The 22,425-nt window shown below is 47.1% G+C and overlaps 1 protein-coding gene across 1 annotated transcript in view; it reads left to right on the top strand.

Moving 5' to 3' along the window:
• LOC309889474 (very low-density lipoprotein receptor-like) overlaps window positions 1–9,404 on the top strand; it is a gene marked incomplete at both ends in the record, with an annotated part of 519,757 nt that extends 510,353 nt beyond the window's left edge. The window contains one exon of the mRNA XM_082782328.1: window positions 8,912–9,404. Coding sequence (XP_082638454.1) covers window positions 8,912–9,404 — 493 coding nt within the window. The remainder of the gene's footprint in view (window positions 1–8,911) is intronic.
• Window positions 9,405–22,425: the final 13,021 nt, after the last annotated feature.

The raw sequence follows: 22,425 nt of genomic DNA, 5'->3' as shown, positions 1-22,425 counted from the left end.
TACACCTGGAATCGACTGCCCCAGGGGTGGAAACAGAGCCATAACATTTGCCATGCACTGATCCAGTCTGCGCTGGAGCAAGGGGAAGCTCCTGAACACCTGCAGTACATTGATGACATCATTAGAGTCCAGAGAAGGGCGACCAAGCTGGTGAGGGGTCTGGAGAACAAGTCTTACGAGGAGCGACTGAGGGAGCTGGGCTTATTCAGCCTGGAGAAGAGGAGGCTCAGGGGCGTCCTTATTGCTCTCTACAGGTACCTTAAAGAAGGCTGTAGCGAGGTGGGGGTTGGTCTATTCTCCCACGTGCCTGGTCACAGGATGAGTGGGAATGGGCTAAAGTTGCACCAGGGACGTTTTAGGTTGGATGTTAGGAAGAACTTCTTTACCGAAAGGGTTGTGAGGCATTGGAACGGGCTGCCCAGGGAAGTGGTTGAGTCACCATCCCTGGAGGTCTTTAAAAGACGTTTAGATGTAGAGCTTAGTGATATGGTTTAGTGGAGGACTTGTTAGTGTTAGGTCAGAGGTTGGACTCGATGATCTTGAGGTCTCTTCCAACCTAGAAATTCTGTGATTCTGTGATTGTGTGGGGTGACACAGCAGAAGAATTTTTTTGAGAAAGGGAAGAAAATAATCCAATCCTGAAAGCTGTTTTTGCCATTAAACAGAGTAAGGTCAAGGCACCTGCACAGGAAATCCAGTTCTTGGGGGTAAAATATCAGGATGGACGTCACCACATCCCAATGGATATGATCAACAGAATAACTGCTATGTCTCCACCAATTAGAAAAAAAGGAAACACAAGCTTTCATAAGCCTTGAGGGGTTCTGGAGAATGCATGTTCCAAGCTATAGTCAGCTTGTGAGTCCTCTATATCGAGTGACTCGAAAGAGGAATCATTTTGAGTGGGGTCCCAAGCAACAATAGGCCTTTGAACAGATTAAACAGGAAATAGCTCGTGCAGTAGCCCTTGGGATACATAGAAGAACAGCTGTGCAAAACATCCTTTACATTGCAGCTGGGGAGCATGGCCTCACCTGCAGCCTATGGCAGAAAACCCCAGAAGAAACTGGATGTCAACCTCCCGGTTTCTGGAGCCGGGGCTATCGAGGATCAGAAGCCCATTACACCCCAGCTGAAAAGGAGATACTAACAGCGTATGAGGGTGTTTGAGCTGCTTCAGAAGTTGTGGGTACAGAAGCACAGCTCCTCTTGGCACCACGGCTACCTGTATTACATTGGATGTTCAAAGGGAAAATTCCCACTACACACCATGCAACTGATGCTACGTGGAGTAAGTAGATAGCATTAATTACACAGCGGGCTCTAATGAGAAAACCTAATCGCCCAGGAATCCTGGAAGAGATACTGTCCAGGCTGGAAGGCAGAGATTTCTGAGTATCGACTGAAGAGGTAATTCATGCCAAAGAAACAGACCCAATACAGCACCACCATACAATGAGTTGCCAGAAGATGGAAAGCAGTATGTGTCTTTCACTGATGAATCCTGTGACGTGGTAGGGGATCATCAGAAGTGGAAAGCTGCTGTGTGGAGTTATCCCACATGATGAAACGTGCAAACCATGGAAGGGAAAGGTGAGTCGAGTCAGTATGCAGAAGTGAAAGCCATACAAATGGCCCTAGAAATAGCCAAAAGAGAAAAGTTTCCAGTATTCTCTGGTATTTGTAACCAAGAAACTGGTGTTTGTAATCAAGAAAATGAATGAAAAGTGGAGACTGTTACATGATTTGAGAAAAATTAATGAAGTCATGGAAGATATGGGAGCACTTCAACCAGGATTGCTATCTCCAGCTATGCTCCCCCAGTTATGGAAAGTAATAGTAACAGACTTAAATGATTGTTTGTTACACATTTGCCACAATTTGGAAAACTTTGCTATGTTTATGTTTCAATTGATACCTTTTCCGCCTGTATTTTTGTGTTTGTCCATGCAGGAGAAAAGGAAAAGGGTGTGTGTAAACATTTTCTGTCAGCTTTTGCAACATTAGAAATCCCCAAAATGATTAAAACAGATAATGGGCCAGGATATGTGGCCCATGCAACCCACTTTTTTTTTAACAATGGGACATTCAACATCTGACGGGTATGCCTCATTCTCCCCACAGGTCAAGCAATTATTGAACAGGTCCGTGGTACCCTAAAAGCTTTGCTTCTAAAACAAAAAAGAGGGAGTATGGGTATGACCCCACAGGAAAGGTTAGCTAAAGCATGCTATGTTCTTAATCTTTTTAATCGATGGACACAAGAAGGTCTTCCAATTCACAGACATTTTAATCACAATACTTTAAACTCAGTTAAAGAAAGGGCACAAGTCATGGTAAAATATTTAAGCACCAATCATTGGGAAGGGCCCTACTCACTAATAACTTGGGGCCGAGGTTATGCTTGTGTTTCAACAGGAGCTGGTCCTACATGGGTGTCAGCATGATGGGTCTGGTCATCCGTCTCATCATCTGCCTTAACATGATCACAACACTCTCCTCCACGGTTTGGACTCCAGCACAAACAAAAAAACAACGTATAAGAGGGTCCCGCTGGCATATGCAGGACCCACAAACAAGGACTCCAGGAGCTGGATGGGCAGCCAGAGTTCCCCCAGGCTGGGCAGCACTCAGTGCCTGCCTCTCCCAGGGATGTGGTTACAAAATTTGTTAAAGATAGGATTAGTATGCCTGGTAGTTTTTCTCTGTGTTTTAGTTTGTGTTAATCGTGCTTTCTTAATTTGTGTTAATCATGCTTTTTTATGTTAATAAAGAAGGGGGAGATGTGGGAGTGTGTCCATGTGGGTCGACAAGCCCCATGGTTGGTGATAACATCGGACTCTGAACGATGAGGCCATCAGGAATGTAAAGAGTTTAGAGGGAACAAAGAAAGGTGATTCAGGAGACACCTTGACTGCTTGTTCTGCAGCCGTTAAGTTAAGGCATGGAAGTTGCTGGGTGTTTGCTGTTGCCGGGCAAAATTGTTGACCATAGTTAGTGGAAAAGTACTGCTGTAGAGTGAATGGTATAAGAAGGGAGCCTGTCCTCAGAAAAGGAGTTGAAGTTATGTCATCGACAAAGTAGCAGCAGTTACTGATCCTAAAAGAACCCTGGTGTCCATGTGGTCCTTATGCCACAAGCTGCTGCCTGCGGGAAGCCCACATAGGATCAGTTTGGGAAGGACTGCATCCTGTGGGAGGGACCCCCCACTGGAGCAGAGTAAGAGAGTAACCGTGAAGGAGCAGCAGAGACAAAGCATTATGGACTGACCACAACCCTCATTCCCCGTTTCCCCTGCCGCTTTGCAGGGGAACATGTAGAAGAGGTTGGATGAGGCTGGAACGTGTTTTTGGTTTGCTTTTAGTCCCTCACTGTTCTAGTCTGCTAGTGATAAGCAATAAATCTCCCTGTGCTGAGTCTGTTTTTTCCTGTCACACTAATTGGTGAATGATCTCCCTGTCCCTATCTCAACCCTTGAGCACTTTTCATCATGATTGAGAGAGCAGATGTGGTGGAGTTCAGCTGTCCGGTAGGGTAAATCCACCACAAGCTCTCAGACATACTGTCTGATAGTTGGGTGGTCCTGTGAGGACCCAGGATTTGGACTCAATGATCCTTGTGGGTCCCTTCCAACTCAGGATATTCCATGATTCTATGATTCTATTCTTTAATGTGTGCGTGAATGAGCACTGGAGTATCCATCCTTGGGGATCAAAGGGCTGGAGCCCCATCCCTGGAAGCATTTAAGGACAGGTTGGATGGGGTTTTGAGTAACCTGGTCTAGTGGAAGGGTGGCTGGAATTGTATGATCTTTAAGATCCCTTCCAATACAAACCACTATATGATTCTATGATCTTCAAAAGCCATCTGGAAAGTCCAGGAGGTTCCTGCAGTGCACTGATGACAACTTTTTGACACAGGTGGTAGAGAAGCCAACAAGGAGAGGTGTGCTCCTGGACCTTGTACTAACAAATGAGGAAGGACTAGTTGGAGATGTAAGGGTCGGTGGCAGCCTTGGCTGCAGTGACCATGATATGGTGGAGTTCAGGATCTTGCGAGGAGGAAGCAGGGCAAAAAGTAGGATCACAACCCTGGACTTCAGGAGAGCAAACTTTGGCCTCTTCAGGGACCTACTTGGAGGAATCCCATGGGTCAGAATCCAGGAAGGAGGGAGGGTCCAAGACAGATGGTCAGTATTCAAGTATCACTTCCTCCAAGCTCAAGATTGGTGTGTCCCTATGAGCAAGAACACAAGCAAAGGGGGCAGGAGACCTGCATGGATGAGCAGGGAGCTCCTGGTGAAGCTCAAAAAGAAGAAGGAAGTTTACATGTGGAAAAAGGGACAGGCCACTTGGGAGGAATATAGGGATGCTGTCAGAGTATGCAGGGATGCGACAACGAAGGCCAAGGCATATTTGGAATTAAATATGGCAAGGGGTGTCACGGACAATGTGAAATGTGTTCATCTGATTCGTGTCAATATGGAACAATGCTAGGGCCGCATGATGAAATGTCACCTTCTGTCTTACATACCCTTGTATAACCACAGGTCTAAGAAAAAGAGTGGTTAATGTATGTAGTTCTTGTATCTTGCAAAGGAATGGTCCAGCAATTCGTGTCAATAGGGGATTTGAAGGGTTAACATTGAGGCCCGGGTCTAGGGAATAAGAGAACAAAGGGGTTTTCAAAAAAAACACAACTGCTAACTACTGTAAGTATCTGGCATCCGGCCCAGAGACTACCAGATAAGAAGAGAGTACAAGTTTCTGATTTCCAGCCAAGAGATTAAGGAGAAGGGGAAAGCTGAAGGATGACTAAAGGACAAAGCTTGCAGGGGATGCTGTGCAAGTCTCTGATATCCAGCCAAAATGGACAAAGGAGAAGGACAAGGACAAAGCCTGGGAGGAAGCCTATGAACCTTCAGCACGAGAGACCCCCAGAGGGACCACCGGAGACTGATACACATGCGCCAGTGGGAGTGTGAGGAATGTTTTAACAATTCGTGTCCATAAAGAACAATTCTGTTTGAATCCTGTCTGCCTCTGGGCCCTGCACTGGCAATTTAATTCTTGAACCACAGATGCAGTGTGTCCCAGTCTCCCCCTCATTCTAGTCAATTTATCACTTCTTAAATTTATGAACCTGTTTGCTTTTGTTATTCCGGACTTCTATTTCTAACACTGCTATAGATGTGTCTGTGAATGGCTGGGGAAGAATGTTTTAATTACTCGTGTGTCTGGGAGTTTCAGAACAACTGATAACAACTAGTGACTGTTATGGGATACTATGTGGATCTTTGGTATCTGGTTAGGGGGGGCCAAGAGATAAAGAGGAAGGAGAAAGAAGCTGAAGGACGGCTGGGAGACAAGACTTGAAGAGGATGTTCTATAAACTTGGTATGGTGCCCAGTAAGTACAAAGGGGGAGAGGAAGACTACGAGCCTTCAGCATGAAAGACCCCTAGAGACCCCCAGAAGAGACCCCAGAGGAGACTGCGCATGCTCCAGTAGGAGGGACTGCACCCCGGAAGCTAATTTTAATAATCTATTTTTTTTAGAAGTAGTAATGAATATGTATTAGTCTAGGAGCATAAAAATCTGCTGCTTGATGTAACTGGTGTGCGTCCTGGTGGAGCGGAGACTCCCGGTGCACCCAGCGCTGTTTGCTTACCTCTATTCCTTTATATTCTTTCAATAAATCCTATTTTTATTTTAATCCTAATTTGAATCCTGAGCCATTTATAACAATTTGGGGGCTCGTCCGGGATGGCTATAGTTCCTGAATTCTGATTTAATCTAGGAGAGGCGCCTCACCATTTGGTGGCTCCTGTTTGAGTCAGATCAGGACTAATGCCATCCTGAACCTGAATAAAGGTAAGCAAAGAATTTGATTTTTTTTGAGCTCCCTTGCCAGCTGTTTTTTGCCCGTAATTCTGCGCGCGAAGATCCGGACGAAGACGACAGGGTCGTTTGGATACCGTTCGGTTGGGTTCCGGTGTCCGGAATCGAACCGGATGAAGACGACAGTCGTTTGGATACCGTCTGGTTCGATCCCAAACGAAGACGCTTGTGGATACCGTCCGGTTGGACTCTGGACGAAGACGACTGATTCGTAAGATACCGTCCGGTTGGGTAAAGGTACGGTTGCCCGTGTTTGTGTGTGAGAGTGTAACTGAGACTTCTAAAGTCAGCGTGGAGGTCTTTTTGTTTTCTCACCGGTTCTAATCTCCTGTCGGGGGGGGCTGGGCTGGTGAATGGAGTGATATGTGGGTGGGTGATAGGTCCTAAACCCCCTGCAAGACACTCTCACTGGGGGCAACCAAGGGCTGTGGGAATTGCCACTAGTAAAATTCCCGGATGGGTCAGATAAAATCGAAGACCAAGGACCAGAAAGGGAGCAAATTACCAGATATATGACCAAAAAGTCCATTATGAATAATGATTAGAAATTGGAACAATAGGGGCCCCAGAAAATTAAAGAGTAAATTAAAAATGATCCAGTATTTTATGATAGAATGACCAAAAGAACCCTTAAGACCCCATGTATTTTGATCCACGGAGGACGGGGTCTGTCAGGCTTTGAACATTAATAGTAGAATACCTGTGGATCCGGAAAAGAGCAAGCTGAAACATTGGAATTAGAAATTAGAGAGCAATTGATTAAGAATGAATATGTGCTACATTTGTGCCTGTGCTGCACTTATACCACCAGATAACAGGAGCCTCTCGGACCCCGAGAACCAGATCAAAAACAACCTCATGGTTCGGACTTTAATCAAGGGGTCTGAGATAAGGAGGACTGTTCACAAAGGGACAGGTTAGGAATATGTATATGTATAGGAATGTTCATGTATATGTAACTCTTTACTAGAGCAATTTGCCACGTTAGGCGTGTACGACTTTGGTGGGACTACCCGCCCTGTGCTGCATAGAATTGAGTAAACATACCTACTTTACAATCTTACGGATTGTGGAGTCAGCTTTCTGTGAGTCATTTTGGTGAGCCAGGCAGGAGACACTCTGCTCGGCTGTGGGATCGGCTGCAGCGTGGACACCCCTAGGTGCACCCTGAGCGTTTTGCTCGGAGGGGACTCCACTCTCACCTGCTCACCGCAGGAGCAAAGATCTCCCGAAACTGCAGACAAACGGTATGTTTTCAGCTGCTGGAGGGATACTAACTGGAGTGTTAATAATTGTATGTGTTTTTATGTATGTATTTTGTGTTGAAAGTATTTGTGTAAGTGTAAGGGTTTGAAACAAAGTGTTACAAGTCACTTCACGAAGAACACAGTCAGAGACAATACTTGTTTGGTTGGTTTGGTTGGTTATCATTCTAAGTTATATTCCTGTAGTATGAATGAGATGTGCTGGAGGCCTTCGTGTGCGATTGTGCTGTGTGAGTGAGCGTTGCTGCAAAGCGAGTGCAGAGTTCCGATCCGTGGTTCTGTACTCTCTGCAAGGGGAGTGGGCAGAGACGAACGAGTGCTTGACTGAAAAGAAGTGCTGTTTTATCCAAGTTTGAGTGGTGGTGCCTAATATATGGGCCCGGTGTATCTTGTGTATCCTATTTTTGCTCTTAAATGTTTTGACTGTGACAAGAAAAAGGCAGGAGCATGATATGACATGCTTCCTGCAACATATGAGGCCCGCACAGGCCGAGACCTGGACTCGCTGAGACCTGAACAGGCCGAGAGACCGGAGCGGCGCCGAGAGACTGGAGCGGCGCTGGGAGACCTGAGACACTACGGAGGGACTACCACTGGACGGAGAGAGCCCTGAGAGACGCTGCAGAGCCACGGACGGCTCTGAGAGACAAAGAATAGACCTGACAGAAGCTGCAAAACGCAGGGAAATTGAAGTAATTGCGGAACATCCGAGATCGAGTTGCTACGGGAGACCAGAGGCGTCAGTGGACACCGGCAGTCGACTCTCATCGTGAGGCGAGTCGGCACAGAGCAGAGGAGCGGACATCAGGACCCTGCAGCCTGTCTGACGTAACCATGGAGGCAGCGGCAGCAGCGGCTCTGCTGCTTCACTCTAGCATTCTTTTTATAAAAGGTTTATCTTGCAATGAAAAAAAGACTATTAGACTATTAGTGCAGAGACGCAGATTACACTGCCAAATGACCACCGGCAGGCTCTTTCACAAACCTAAGGTTGCAGCTGGCACTGCCTGCAGCTGTATAGCAGACGTTACACTCTCTTTCCTAACTAGTAATCATGTGTCTCATCCAGTTGTGGTGAATGGTCTGTGGCAAAAAGAAAAGGAGGATGCCACTGACACTAACAGCATGGGTAATAGGAGTAGTATAAGTGACACAGGTGACGGTGCGGGGCGCTCTGCCTGCTGCTCGCCTTCGCCTGACTGTGCACTGCTGCCGACGGTGCTAGAGTAAAATGTGAAGACTGCTCAGATGGCAGTGATGAGAGTGCTTGTGTGAAGAAGATGTGTGATGAATCTGATTTTGTGTGCAACAGTGGTCAGTATGTGCCAAACAGATGGCAGTGTGATGGGGATCCGGACTGTGAAAATGGGTCTGATGAAAGTGCTGAGCTGTGTCATATGAGAACAGTGTCATGGAAATGTGATGGTGAAAAAGACTGTGACAGTGGAGAAGATGAAGAGAATTGTGGCAATGTGACTTGTAGTGCAGCAGAGTTCACATGCAGTAGTGGACAATGTATTTCCAAAAGCTTTGTCTGCAATGGTCAAGGTGACTGCTCCGACCACTCGGATGAATCTTTGGAGCAGTGTGGCTGCCAGCCTGCACCTCTGGTGAAGTGTTCTGAGTGTTCTGTGAGTGAGGTGCAGTGCGGCTCAGGTGAATGTATCTACAAGAAGTGGCGATTTGACAGAGATCCTTATTGTAAGGATGGAAGTGATGAAATTAACTGCCCTTCCTGGACCTGCAGGCCAGACCAGTTCAGATGTGAAGATGGGAACTGTGTCCATGGGAGTAGGCAGTGCAGTGGTGTGAGAGACTGTCTGGATGGCACTGATGAAGCAAACTGTAACAATGTTATTCAGTGCCTGGGACCTGGCAAATTCAAGTGCAGAAGTGGAGAATGCATAGATATCAATAAAGTGTGTAACCACCAGAGAGACTCCAAGGACTGGGGTGATGAGCCTCTGAAGGAATGCAACATAAATGAATGTTTGGTGAACAACGGTGGATGCTCCCGCATCTGCAGAGATTTCATTATTGGCTATGAATGTGACTGTCCAGCTGGGTTTGAGCTTGTAGACAAGAGAACCTGCGGAGATATTGATGAATGCCAAAACCCTGGTATCTGTAGTCAAATCTGTATCAACCTGAAAGGTGGCTACAAATGTGAATGTAGCCGTGGCTATCAGATGAATCCTGCTACAGGAACCTGGAAAGGGCCATACGGCAAAGCAAATTAGATAACTGTTATTTAACTTGTCAGAAGATAAAAAAGAAAGTGTTTCAACAAGCAGCCATGGGAGGGAAGAATCACTGAACCCCCGATGTGAGGGACTGTACCTTGTTTTACTGACTACTGAAACAGCTGTGAGAACTGCAGAAAGGGACCCACGCATCCAGAATAAAAGGACCAGTAACTACTGAAACTTGGAGGGTTGAGTCCGCTCCTGGGAAACTGAAACTCAAGCTAAGGGAGAACTAATATTCTGCATGAATGAAGGATGCTAAATAAAGGGGACAAGCCTAAAGGGAGAAAAGGGAGAAGGCAAGACCGGGGCAGGACCCTCCACTGCGGTGTGTATGGTCTACCGAGGGAGGCAACCCCTATGGGTATTGACTGCCGAGTGAGAGGGCCTCGACCGGACTTCTCCCACACTAAGATCAGGTTGTCCCGAGAAAATAACATAAAAAAAAAAAACTTTTTTTTAAACCTATATAAAATTGTGATTCGTTTTCCAGGAGCTGGATCACCCTGACAGGCCGAACGGTAACACAAGCCTGAAGTGACCCTGAAAGCGGGCCTAACTCCTTGACTGAAGGCGTTTGCCTAATATGATCCAGATACGTGGGACACGTATCTGACAGACAGATCCTGGGACTATAGGACCCCAGTATATATACTTAATAGAATAATTAGGTTATTAGCTGTAATAGAAATAGTTATAAATGATGAGAACTGATCTAAATGAGTTATAAAGATGAGAACTGCTTTGTATCAAAATTGCCTAGCTTTGGATTATTTACTAGCACAAGAAGGAGAAGTCTGTGGAAAATTTAGCTTTAGTAATTGCTGTTTAAAGATTGATAAAAAGGGTGTTTCTTCCTAGTAATTGATAGAATGTTATGTTCTGGTTTAGGATGAGAAGAATGTTAATAATATGCTGGAGTTTTAATTGTTTTTAATTGTTACAGAGCAGTGCTTACACCAAGCCAAGGACCAAGCCAAATTCAGCTTCTCACTGTCCTGCCAGCAGGCAGGCTGGGAGGAGGGCTGGACTGCTCGGGGTTAGGTTGGGCATCGGACAGCAGGTGGTGAGCAATTGCATTGTGCATCACTTGTTTCGTACACATTATTACTAGTAGTACTATTATCATCATTATTGTTATTATTATTATTGTTATTATTTTCTTGTTTTTATCTCAACTCACAGGCTTCACTTTCCCATTTCTCTCTCCCATCCCAGAGAAGGAAGGGGGGGAGGTGAGCGAGCAAACACAAACCTGGAAGGATATGGAATGGGATTTATTTTCATGGCTGCCTGGTGGACCATGGGTTAAAAGAGTGTTATTTTTATTGTCATGTGGTGTAATTATGTTATTGTATATACCTTGTATGATACCTTGCCTTAATACACCGGGTGATAAATAGTACATTTGTAATAACTTCATTAAAAAGGGAAGGGGATATGTCAATTATGATGTTTAAGAATTGGACCCTCCAAGAACGGACTGATGAAATCCAGTTATTAACAACAGAAGTGACACGAATTGTTGATATTAAAAAGAAGATAAGGGATTGTGAGGAATGTTTTAACAATTCGTGTCCATAAAGAACAATTCTGTTTGAATCCTGTCTGCCTCTGGGCCCTGCACTGGCAATTTAATTCTTTTATATTTAATTCATTTATAACAGGGTGCACAGGGAATCTCTGCTCCACCAAGACGCACACAAGTTACATCAGGCGGCTGGTTTTTATGTTCCTAGGCTAATACATATTCATTACTACTTCTAGAAAAGGCAGGGTTATTATAATTTCTTCCTGGAATCCGAACCCTCCCACTGGCGCATGTGTATCAGTCTCCAGTGGCCCCTTCATGCTGAAGGCTCATAGTCTTCCTCCCAGGCTTTGTCCTTGTCCTTCTCCTTTGTCCATTTTGGCCGGATGTCAGAGACATGCACAGTGTTCCATGCAAGCTTTGTCTTTTAGTCATCCTTCAGCTTTCCCCGTCTCCTTAATCTCTTGGCTGGAAATCAGAAACTTGTACTCTCTGGATATCAGACACTTGCGTAGTGTCCCATACAATAGTCACAATAGTTAGCAGTTATTCTGAAACCCCTTTGTTCTCTTATCCCCAGATATCAGAGACTCAAGGTTTACCATTCAAGCCCTCTATTGACACAGAGAATAGGTCACCTGCCTCTCCACTCCCCCTCGCGAGGAAGCTGTAGACCACAATGTGGTCTCCCCCCAGCCTCCTTTTTCCAGGCTGAACAGGCCCAGTGACCTCAGATGCTCCTCATATGTCTTCCCCTCTAGGCCCTTCACCATCTTCATCACCCTCCTCTGGACACTCTCCAATAGTTTCACATCCTTTTTGTACTGTGGTGCCCAGAACTGCACACAGTACTCGAGGTGAGGCCGCACCAGCACAGAGTAGAGCAGAACAATCACCTCCCTCGACTGACTAGCAATGCCGTGCTTGATGCACCCCAGGATATGGTTGGCCCTCCTGGCTGCCAGGGCACACTGCTGGCTCATATTCAACTTGCTGTCAACCACAACCCCCAGATCCCTCTCTGCACGGCTGCTCTCCAGCGTCTCGTCGCCCAGTCTGTAGGTATTGCCAGGGTTGCCCCTTCCCAGGTGCAGGACCCGGCACTTGCTCTTGTTAAACTTCATGCGGTACTTCTCCATCATCTTTGAATGGTTGTGGAGAACAGGAGAGGTGCCTGAGGACTGGAAGAGAGCCAATGTCATGCCATACCCCAAGCACCAGTACAGGCTGGGGGCTGTCCTGCTGGAGTGTATCTCTGCAGCGAGAGAGACCTGGGCGTCCTGGTGGACAGCAGGCTGACCATGAGTCAGCAATGTGCCCTTGTGGCCAAGTTGGCAAACAGTAACCTGAGGTGCATCCTGATGAGGAGCGGCTGAGGGAGCTGGGATTGTTTAGTCTGGAGAAGAGGAGGCTTAGGGGAGACCTCATTGCACTCTACAGCTTCCTGAAGGGAGGTTGTGATGAGGAGGGGGTCGGCTTCTTCTCTCAGATAAGTAATAATAGAACTCAAGGAAAGGGCCACAAGTTGCGCCTGGGGAGATTTAGATTAGATATCAGGAAAAAAAAAAAATTCTCTCAAAGAGTGGTGAGGTGCTGGAACGGCCTGCCCAGGGAGGTGGTGGAGTCACCATCCCTCACAGTGTTCAAGAAGTGCCTTGACAAGTTGCTATGAGATATGATTTAGAAGCTTAGTGGATAGTATTGGTGATAGGACAGTTGGACTAGATGATCTTGTAGGTCCTTTCCAACCTTGTGTTTCAGTGATTCTATGATTCTATGAAAATAGATGTTTCTTCATGCAAATAGAGTAGGCACTCATATTTTTAAAGCAGTTGAGCCCTGGTTTTGGGAAGAAATCTTTTATTACATGAGCTTACCACAGGTTTTGCAAACTACTAGATACTTTGATAACTGGCTATCTTGCATCTAATCTTACCAAGGCGATTGGATCTGGGGCAGATGCGTTCTGCAGCAGAGCAGGGGATCACAGCATGTAGGGGGTTCCCTATATCCGGGCTCCCTCAGGGTAGCCGAGGGAACCACCAGGACCCAGCAGCCCCCACAAGGGTGGCTAACAAGGTGAGGGAGGAGCCAGGAGTGCCCCTCCTCTGTCATACAAAGGCAACCCCTAGGGAGTGTGGCAAACAGAGCGGGCAAGCAGGGCATGGCGCAGCAGTCAGGCGTGGTGTGGCAGTTTGCGTGGCAGTGTGCGCCAGCAAAACAGGGTATCCCTCCCTGCTCAGGAGACTGGCTCACCTATCGGCTGCCTGCCAGACGGCAAATCCAGCCGTGGTCTCTACTAGGCAGAAAGCTCTTGCCAGAAAGACTGTGGTAACCCAGAACTCATTGCCAGTTCAGGTCAGCTGTCTTGGGTCTGTCCCTTCTCAGTTCCCACTGGACCCCTAGCCTGCCCACTGGCAGGACAGAGCAAGTATCCATCCCATTTTCTCATGTCCTCTCCATGGTCATGTAGGTAAAACCACAGGGTGGCATGGGGTGTGTACCCACCATATTGTCTTCCTTGAACAGAAGGACACTTGCCCATGATAGCTGAGACACTGGCTTGTACAGGTGGGGAGGAAGATGAATTCTCTCTAAGTCGGTTGGAAACTTCAGAAAGTTTCTCCAAAGTATTCTCTTTTAGTTGGTGGAACTCTTCAGAAAGTTTTTCCATAGCCAAGATGCAGGCCTGTAAGGAAGAGGAGAGACTTCCTTCATACTGCCGGAGTTGTTTAGCCATTTCATCCACTGTGGGTTCCTCATGGTCTTTCCAGGTCATTACTGCCAATGAGCTGGTATATGATGATGGTGCACTCTGTACAAACTTCCACCACATGGGTGGTGTACATTTCACTTAATCTGGATCTTTGGATAACTGGTCATTATCTAGGTCCTCATAAATCACCTGCCATATGGCTAATTCCCTCAGGTACTGGATTCCCTTCTCTGTGGTGGTCCATTTGCCTGGTTGACACACAAGATCTTCCTTGCAGGGATACCTTTCCTTCACAGCTGACAGGAGACGCCTCCAGAGGGTGAAGACTTGTGGTCCATTTCCAATTGCTTTGTCAATGCCTGCGTTCCTAGCAAGGGATCCTGGCCACCTGGCTTCCCTCCCCCCTAATTCCAAACTATTGTCTCCAGTGTCCCAGCACCGGAGCAACCAGGTGACAAGGTGCTCACCTGGATAATGACCAAAATCCTTTCAAATATCTCGTAGCTCACACTGGGATAGGCCTTGGGTAGTTACTGATGCTTTTATGATATCTTCCTCTTCATCTTCCCATTTGTTTGATGGCCCAGCCACTGTGGAGTAGCCCATCTCATCATCGTCTTCCTCCCCAGTCTGAGCAGGAATTCCTCTGCGTTCTAAATGACCTGACTTTCTCATCCATTGTTTCATCTTGGTTACAGGACGAAACAATTAAAACATCTCTGCAACAATTAAAACATCAGTGTGATATCAACATTATTCTAATCCTAAATCCCAAACACAGCACCCTACCAGCTACTAGGAGGAAAATTAACTCTATCCTAGCTTAAACCAGGTCACAGGCCTCCCTATTTTCTTCAAGTTGTCCTTGTTTTTTTTCCCAGCTTTGGGACTAGAGTTTCCCCCCTTTGAGACTGTGAACCTCACTTTTAGGATTCATAGTTCTCACTGCATAGTTCTTGTCCATTTCTATTAATTTGAAGAAATAATCTATATTATTTATATCTTGTTTCGCTAACATCACTTGGTGAGGTTTGTGCTTGCAAAGCAGGTTAAATTTAAAGATAACTGAACTATAGAGTTCTGTGTGCAAGTATTGGAACTGTAAGTTGACCCCGTTAAAGAAATTATAATTAGAACAGAAATCATTTTGTCCTTTTAAACAGCAATTTCAAGTCCTCAGTCGGTTCTACTTGCCACAAAGTCTCTTGTGCTTCTTTTGACGGTAGCTCTTGCTTCTCCTCTTCTGGTGGTGGTGCTGCCTTCACATGAGTGTAGTGAATCCACAATTTAATCCCTTCCACTTTGATTGCATTGTAGGTGTCGAGCAAGACAATGTAGCGTCCTTTCCACTTCTCCTTTAGAGGCTCGTCTTTCCAGGTTCAAATCAACACCTGATGTCCAGGTCAGTATGGGATATCCAGTCAGGATAATCGCTCCTGTACATAGCTATGGAGAGAGGACAACACGGCAGACAAAGACAGCAAATATTGTCTGACCCAACCCTCCCCTCTGACATGCATTTGACTCCCTTCTGTCACCAATTCATTTACTGGATATGGTTTGCCATATAATAATTCAAATGGGCTAACTTTTTCTTTAGCTCTGGGGGCTATTCTGGTAGGGCTTTTGGCCATTTTAGCTGAGCTTCCTGGCAAATTTTAGTCAACTGTCTTTTTAGTGTTTGGTTCATTCTTTCTACCTGTCCACTGGATTGTGGTCTCGAAGTGATATGCAAATCCCAGTTAATCTGTAATGCCCTTGATATTTCTTGAACTACTTGTGATATAAAATGAGGTCCATTTTCTGAGGAAAGTCCCTCTGGTGTTCCGAAGCGTGGGATTATTTCTTTCAATAAAGCCTTTATGACTTCCCTAGCTTTATTAGTTCAGCAGGGGAAGGCCTCTGGCCATCCAGTGAATGTGTTCACCAGTACTAGAAGATATTGATATAGTCTTTGTCTAGGCAATTCAGAAAAGTCCACTTGCCAATACTCCCCAGGCTTCATGCCTTTTTTTGTCTCCCCCGGTTGTGGTTTTGGCTGAATCTTGGGGTTGTTAGCAGAGCATACAGGACATTTTCACACTATTTGATTTGCTATAGTTTGCATTTTTGGTCCAGATGAAAAACGCTTCAGACTATCTACCATGGCATCAGCACCAAAGTTCATTCTTTCATGTAAGTCTTTCATTAGTTGTTCAGTCATAGTTTCTGTTATTAGTATCTGTTCATTGGGGGTCTCCTATCATCCATCCTTTCACTTCGTACATCTTAGCTTTTCTGATAACTGGATCTCTTTAACAGAGTATTGTGGCAGATTAAGTAAAGTCTTTGCACAGGGGACTAACATGCCTTGTAGGTCTCCTGGTGTCCTTCTAGCTGCTTCCTTGGCTTCTAAATCAGCTTTCCTGTTCCCTATTATTATACCATGATCACCCTTTTGGTGGGCCTTACAGTGCATTACTGCTACAGCTTCGGGCTTTTGCACTGCCTCCAACAGTTGTAAAATTTCTGGACCGTGCTTGATTGGCCCTCCAGATGTTGTCAGTAATCCTCTCTCTTTCCAGATGGCTCCATGGGTGTGCAAAACTCCAAAGGCATATTTAGAATCTGTACAGACATTGAGCGTCTTTCCTTCTGCTATTTCCAAGGCCCTAGTCAAAGCAATTAATTCAGCTTTCTGTGCTGTGGTATTATGTGGTAGTGGTTTTGCTTCTACAGTGTCCCAGAGAGTCACGACCGCATATCCTGCTTTACGCTGTCCCTTTTCCATGAAGCTGTTGCCATCTGTAAAATACTCAAGATCTACATTCGTGATTGGTTCATCTTTAAGGTCAACTCAACTGGCAAATCTTGCACAAACTTGTATTCACTACTATTTTTTTTTTTTTTTTTTTTTTTTACTGGCAGTATTGGGGTGTTGAAGCTAGATTGGCATTCACGGATTAGTCCATAAGGTAAGAAATTGTTTATCAGACCCTTCCTTGCTGTAAGGCTAATTGGATATTGTGGCACCTGTACAGGTACAGCTCCTGCTCTTAGCTCAATATGAATTGGAAATGCATTTTCCAGCTTCACTGGAACCAGGGGATCTGCTGGGGAAATCAGAAATTCATCCCCTGGTCTCCTTCAGTCTGAGTACTCTAGCATAATCAAGCCCGTTCTCATTTCTCACTGCCTGCTGTTTTCGTTTTCTTCCTCAGCAGACAGTCTTTTTTCCAGTGCCCCTCCTTCTTGCAGATAGCACACTGGTTGGGGACCAAGTGAGTTTTTCGCTGTGCCTCCCTTGCCTTTTCTCACCCTTGCCTCCCTGAAAATTCCTCTTGTTCACCCCTACTCCTACCTCCGTCGCTCATAGCCGCTGCTATCAGTAACGCCTGTACTTTCATTTTTTCCTTGTCTTTCTTTGCTTTCTGGTTGTTATAAACCCGGTTGTTATCAAATCGGCTTTGTCGATCAAGTGTGATACTGACATTCTTCCATCCGTCTCCTCTATCTTTTGCAGCTTTTTCCAAATGTCTGGGACCGATTGCCCTATGAACAGCATGGCAAACAGTCAATCATTCACCAGTTCATCTGGGTCTAAATCTGTTCACTTTCTGGTTGTTTTACAGAGGCGTTCATAAAAAGCAGATGGATTCTCATCCAGGCCCTGGTGGACCTAGTATAATTTAAAGAGGTCTTTTGGTTATAGTACTCTGATTCAAAGATCGAAGCCAAAATTTCTAAGCAACGAAGTATCCTTTACTGTCAGTGCTGGATGCACGGGGGATCCTTCCACCTAACGTGCATGTTCGAAGTAACAAACTATCTTATATTTATACAGCAAAACAATGAATATTCTATTAACATATATACATATTCATTACCTAAACCCGCCTACTCTCTCTTCATATGCTAATTAGCTTATCAGTCCTCGCGCTTGCGCAAAGACTCCCAAGAATTGTGGGCCGGGGTCTTCGGGATGTGGGCAGTGGTCTTTGGGAGGAAGACCGTAGGTCTTCCTCATGATGTACTTTTCACCTTTTGCTAAAGAATGCCAAGTTGGCTGAATCAGTTGTTTTCCAAGCCGCAGGAATGCCGAGTTGGCTCAAGCTATCTCAAGTTTCAGCATAACAGAAGGTTGACAGATAATGGGATGTTTCAATTAACAAGATGCTTCAACATAACAGAAGGTCGACAGATAACAAGATGTTGTATTTTTGTTCTCATTATATTTTAACTACAAAATTCATTCTATCCTAAAGTGAGTTTATACAATATCAACTCCATGTTGAATCCCATATAGGATTAACTTACGATATTGTTCTATTAATCGCTGACCCCTGATAGTATTTGGGTCCCACTTCAGATCTTTCTTTCATGTACAAGTTCTTTGTTTCTGCCTGAGTTTTCTCTACGACCATTCTCTTTTCTTCTACAGTCAACAATGTGTTTAACAGGGCTTGCATATCCCCCCAGTTCGGATTTGTTGCGGTTTTATCCCAGCTGGCAGCTAAGCACCACACAGCCGTTTGCTCACCCTCCCATCTCCCTCTCTGGCACGGGGGAGAGAAATGGGAAAATGAAGCCTGTGGGTTAAGATAAAGACAGGAAAATAATAATAATAATAATAATAATAATAATAATAATAATAATAATAATATTGATGATGATAATAGTACTACTAATAATAATGTGTATGAAACAAGCTATGCACAATGCAATTGCTCACCACCCGCTGTCCGATGCCCATCCTAACCCTGAGCAGTCCGGCCCTGCTCCCCCCAGCTAGCCACCCCTATATATTGCTTAGCATGACGTCAGATGGTATGGAATACCCCTTTGGCTAGTTTGGGTCACCTGTCCTGGGTCTGTCCCCTCCCAGCTCTTGCTGCACCCCCAGCCTGCCTGTTGGCAGGACAGAGCAAGAAGCTGAGATGTCCTTGGCTTGGTGTAAGCACTGCTCTGCAACAATTAAAACATCGGGGTGTTATCAGCACTCTTCTCATCCCAAGCCAAAACACAGCATTCCACCAGCTACTAGGAAGAAAATTTCACAGAATTTCACAGAATTTTCTAGGTTGGAAGAGACCTCAAGATCATCGAGTCCAACCTCTGACCTAACGCTAACAGTCCCCACTAAACCATTTCCCTAAGCTCTACATCTAAACGTCTTTTGAAGACTTCCAGGGATGGTGACTCCACCACTTCCCTGGGCAGCCTGTTCCAGTGCCTCACAACCCTTTCAGTGAAGAAGTTCTTCCTAACATCTAACCTAAAATTCCCCTGGCTCAACTTAAGCCCATTCCCCCTCGTCCTGTCACCAGGCACGTGGGAGAACAGGCCAACCCTCACCTCGCTACAGCCTCCCTTGAGGTACCTATAGAGAGTGATAAGGTCGCCCCTGAGCCTCCTCTTCTCCAGGCTGAACAAGTCCAGCTCCCTCAGCCGCTCCTCGTAAGACTTGTTCTCCAGGCCCCTCACCAGCTTCGTTGCCCTTCTCTGCACCCGCTCAAGCACCTCGATGTCCTTCTTGTAGCGAGGGGCCCAAAAGTGAACACACTACTCGAGGTGCGGCCTCACCAGAGCTGAGTACAGGGGGACAATCACCTCCCTAGCCCTGCTGGCCACACTGCTTCTTATGCAAGCCAGGATGCCGTTGGCCTTCTTGGCCACCTGAGCACACTGCTGGCTCATATTCAGCCGACTATCCACCATCACTCCCAGGTCCTTCTCTGCCTGGCAGCTCTCCAACCATTCCTCTCCCAGCCTGTAGCTCTCCTTGGGGTTATTGCGCCCCAGGTGCAGGACCTGGCACTTGGCCTTGTTGAACTTCATGCAGTTGACCTCAGCCCATCAGTGCAGCCTATCCAGATCCTCCTGCAGAGCTTTCCTACCCTCAAGCAGATCGACACACGCACCTAACTTGGTGTCATCTGCAAACATACTGAGGGTGCACTCGATGCCCTCGTCCAGATCATCGATGAAGATATTAAAGAGGACCGGCCCCAGCACCGAGCCCTGGGGGACGCCACTAGTGACTGGCCTCCAACTGGACTTGGCTCCATTCACCACGACTCTTTGGGCCCGGCTATCCAGCCAGTTTCTAACCCAACGAAGCGTGCGCCAGTCCAAGCCAAGAGCAGCCAGTTTCTTGAGGAGAATGCTGTGGGAGACGGTGTCAAAAGCCTTGCTGAAGTCAAGGTAGACCACATCCACAGCCTTTCCCTTGTCCACCCAGCGCGTCACTTTGTCATAGAAGGAGATCAGGTTCGTCAAGCAGGATCTGCCTTTCATAAACCCATGCTGACTGGGCCTGATCGCCTGCTTGCCCTGCAAGTGCTGCGTGATGACTCTCAGGAGGATCTGCTCCATGAGCTTCCCTGGCACTGAGGTCAAACTGACAGGCCTGTAGTTTCCCGGGTCTGCCCTACGGACCTTCTTGTAGATGGGCGTCACATTTGCCAGCCGCCAGTCAACTGGGACCTCCCCCGATCACCAGGACTGCTGATAAATGATGGATAGTGGCTTGGCCAGCTCCTCTGCCAGTTCTCTCAGTACCCTTGGGTGGATCCCATCCGGCCCCATCGACTTGTGCACATCCAAGTGCCGTAGCAAGTCACCAACCACTTCTTCGTGGATAGTGAGGGCCACATCCTGCTCCCCATCCCCTTCCACCAGCTCAGGGTACTGAGTATCCAGAGAACATCCGGTATTGCCGCTAAAGACTGAGGCAAAGAAGGCATTGAGCACCTCCGCCTTTTCCTCATCTCTTGTAACTAAGTTACCCCCCGCATCCAGTAAAGGATGGAGATTCTCCTTAGTCCTCCTTTTTGTGTTGATGTATTTATAGAAACGTTTTTTGTTATCTTTAACGGCAGTAGCCAGATTGAGCTCCAGATGAGCCTTGGCCTTCCTAATTTTGTCCCTGCACAGCCTCGCTACTTCTTTAAAGTCCTCCTTAGTGGCCTGCCCACTTTTCCAAAGCTTATAAACCCTCTTTTTCCTCCTAAGATCAAGCCACAATTCTCTGTTGAGCCAGGCCAGTCTTCTTCCCCGCCAGCTCGTCTTTGGGCACGTGGGGACAGACCGTTCCTGCGCCATTAAGACTTCCCTCTTGAAGAGCGCCCAGCCTTCCTGGACTCCTCTGCCTTTCAGAACCGCCTCCCAAGGGACTCCACCAACCAGTGTCCTGAGCAGCTCAAAGTCAGCCCTCCGAAAGTCCAATACAGCGGTTTTACTGGTCCCCTTCCTGGCCTCACCAAGAATAGTGAACTCCACCATTGCGTGGTCACTCTGCCCAAGACAGCTCCCGACAATCACGTCCTCCACCAGTCCTTCTCTGTTTGTGAAGAGAAGGTCTAGCGGGGCACCACCCCTGGTAGGTTCACTAACCAGCTGCGTCAGGAAGCTATCTTCCACGCTCTCCAGAAACCTCCTAGACTGCTTTCTCAGGGCTGTGTTGTGCTTCCAGGATATGTCAGGGAAGTTGAAGTCCCCCACGAGTACAAGAGCTGACGATTTTGCAACCTCTGTCAGCTGCCTGTAGAATTCCTCATCCGTCTCCTCATCCTGGTTCGGCGGTCTATAGCAGACCCCGACCAGGACACTAGCCTTGTTGTCCCTGCCGATCCTAACCCAAAGGGACTCGACCTTGTCATTCCCAACCTCAAGTTCTACAACCTCGAAAGACTCTCTAATATAGAGAGCCACACCACCACCCCTTCTATGCTGCCTGTCCCTTCTATAGAGCTTATAGCCAGGCATTGCAGCACTCCAGTCATGAGACTGGTCCCACCACGTCTCCGTGATGGCAACCAAGTCGTAGCCTGCCTGCCGCACGATGGCTTCCAGCTCCTCCTGTTTGTTACCCATGCTGCGTACATTTGTGTAGATGCACTTCAGCTGGGCCATTGCCTTATCCTCCGGCCTTGCCATTGTTCCCCCTAGCACAGCCCCAACAATCCTAGCCTCAGCCCCATCCCCCTTCCTACCTAGTTTAAAGCCCTCTCAATGAGCCCTGCCAGCTCCTGGCCCAGGATCCTTTTTCCCCTAAAAGATAGGGACCCGTCTGCGGCCATCAGGCCAGGTGCTGAGTAAAGTGCCCCATGGTCAAAAAACCCAAGATTTCTGCGTTGGCACCAGTCCCGGAGCCACGTGTTTAACAGGTGGGCTTTCCGTGTCCTCTCTGAACCCCTCCCTGCCACCGTAGGGATGGACGAAAACAACACCTGCACTCCCGCTCCATCCACTAACCGACCCAGTCCCCTAAAGTCCCTTTTGATAGCCTTCAGGCTTCTCTCTTCAATGTTATCACTGCCCGCCTGGACTATCAAAAGGGGGTAATAGTCAGAGGGGCGTACCAGGTTAGGAATCTTCCTGGCAACGTCCCTGACCCTGGCCCCAGGGAGACAGCAGACTTCCCTACGGGTAGGGTCAGGCCGACAAATAGGGCCCTCTGTTCCCCTAAGAATCGAGTCACCAACAACAATAACCCTCCTGTCTTTCTTGGTGGAGGCAGTCCTGAGGCGCGGAGTTGACCTCCTCGCCCCAGGCATCCTTCTGGGAACATTTGCTACCTCTTCCTCACACACCGGCCTCTCAATCTCTAGGGCCTCAAACCTGTTGCGTAAGGGCACCTGGGAAGGTGGGGCCGGAAGGGGAGGGCATCGCCTGCGATGTCGAGGGACCTGTTTCCATTCCTTCTCAGCTCCCAGATCCCCTCCCTCTGCCCGACGGGGACAGGGCAGGGTGTCCGCCCCCATTTGAGGAGTCTCACCTCGGCACTT

This window comes from Aythya marila (genome assembly GCF_965140915.1).
Source record: "Aythya marila genome assembly, chromosome: W".
Lineage (NCBI taxonomy): Eukaryota > Metazoa > Chordata > Aves > Anseriformes > Anatidae > Aythya > Aythya marila.
Note: the sequence above shows the minus strand (reverse complement) of the source record. Positions and strands in the feature narration are given on the sequence as shown.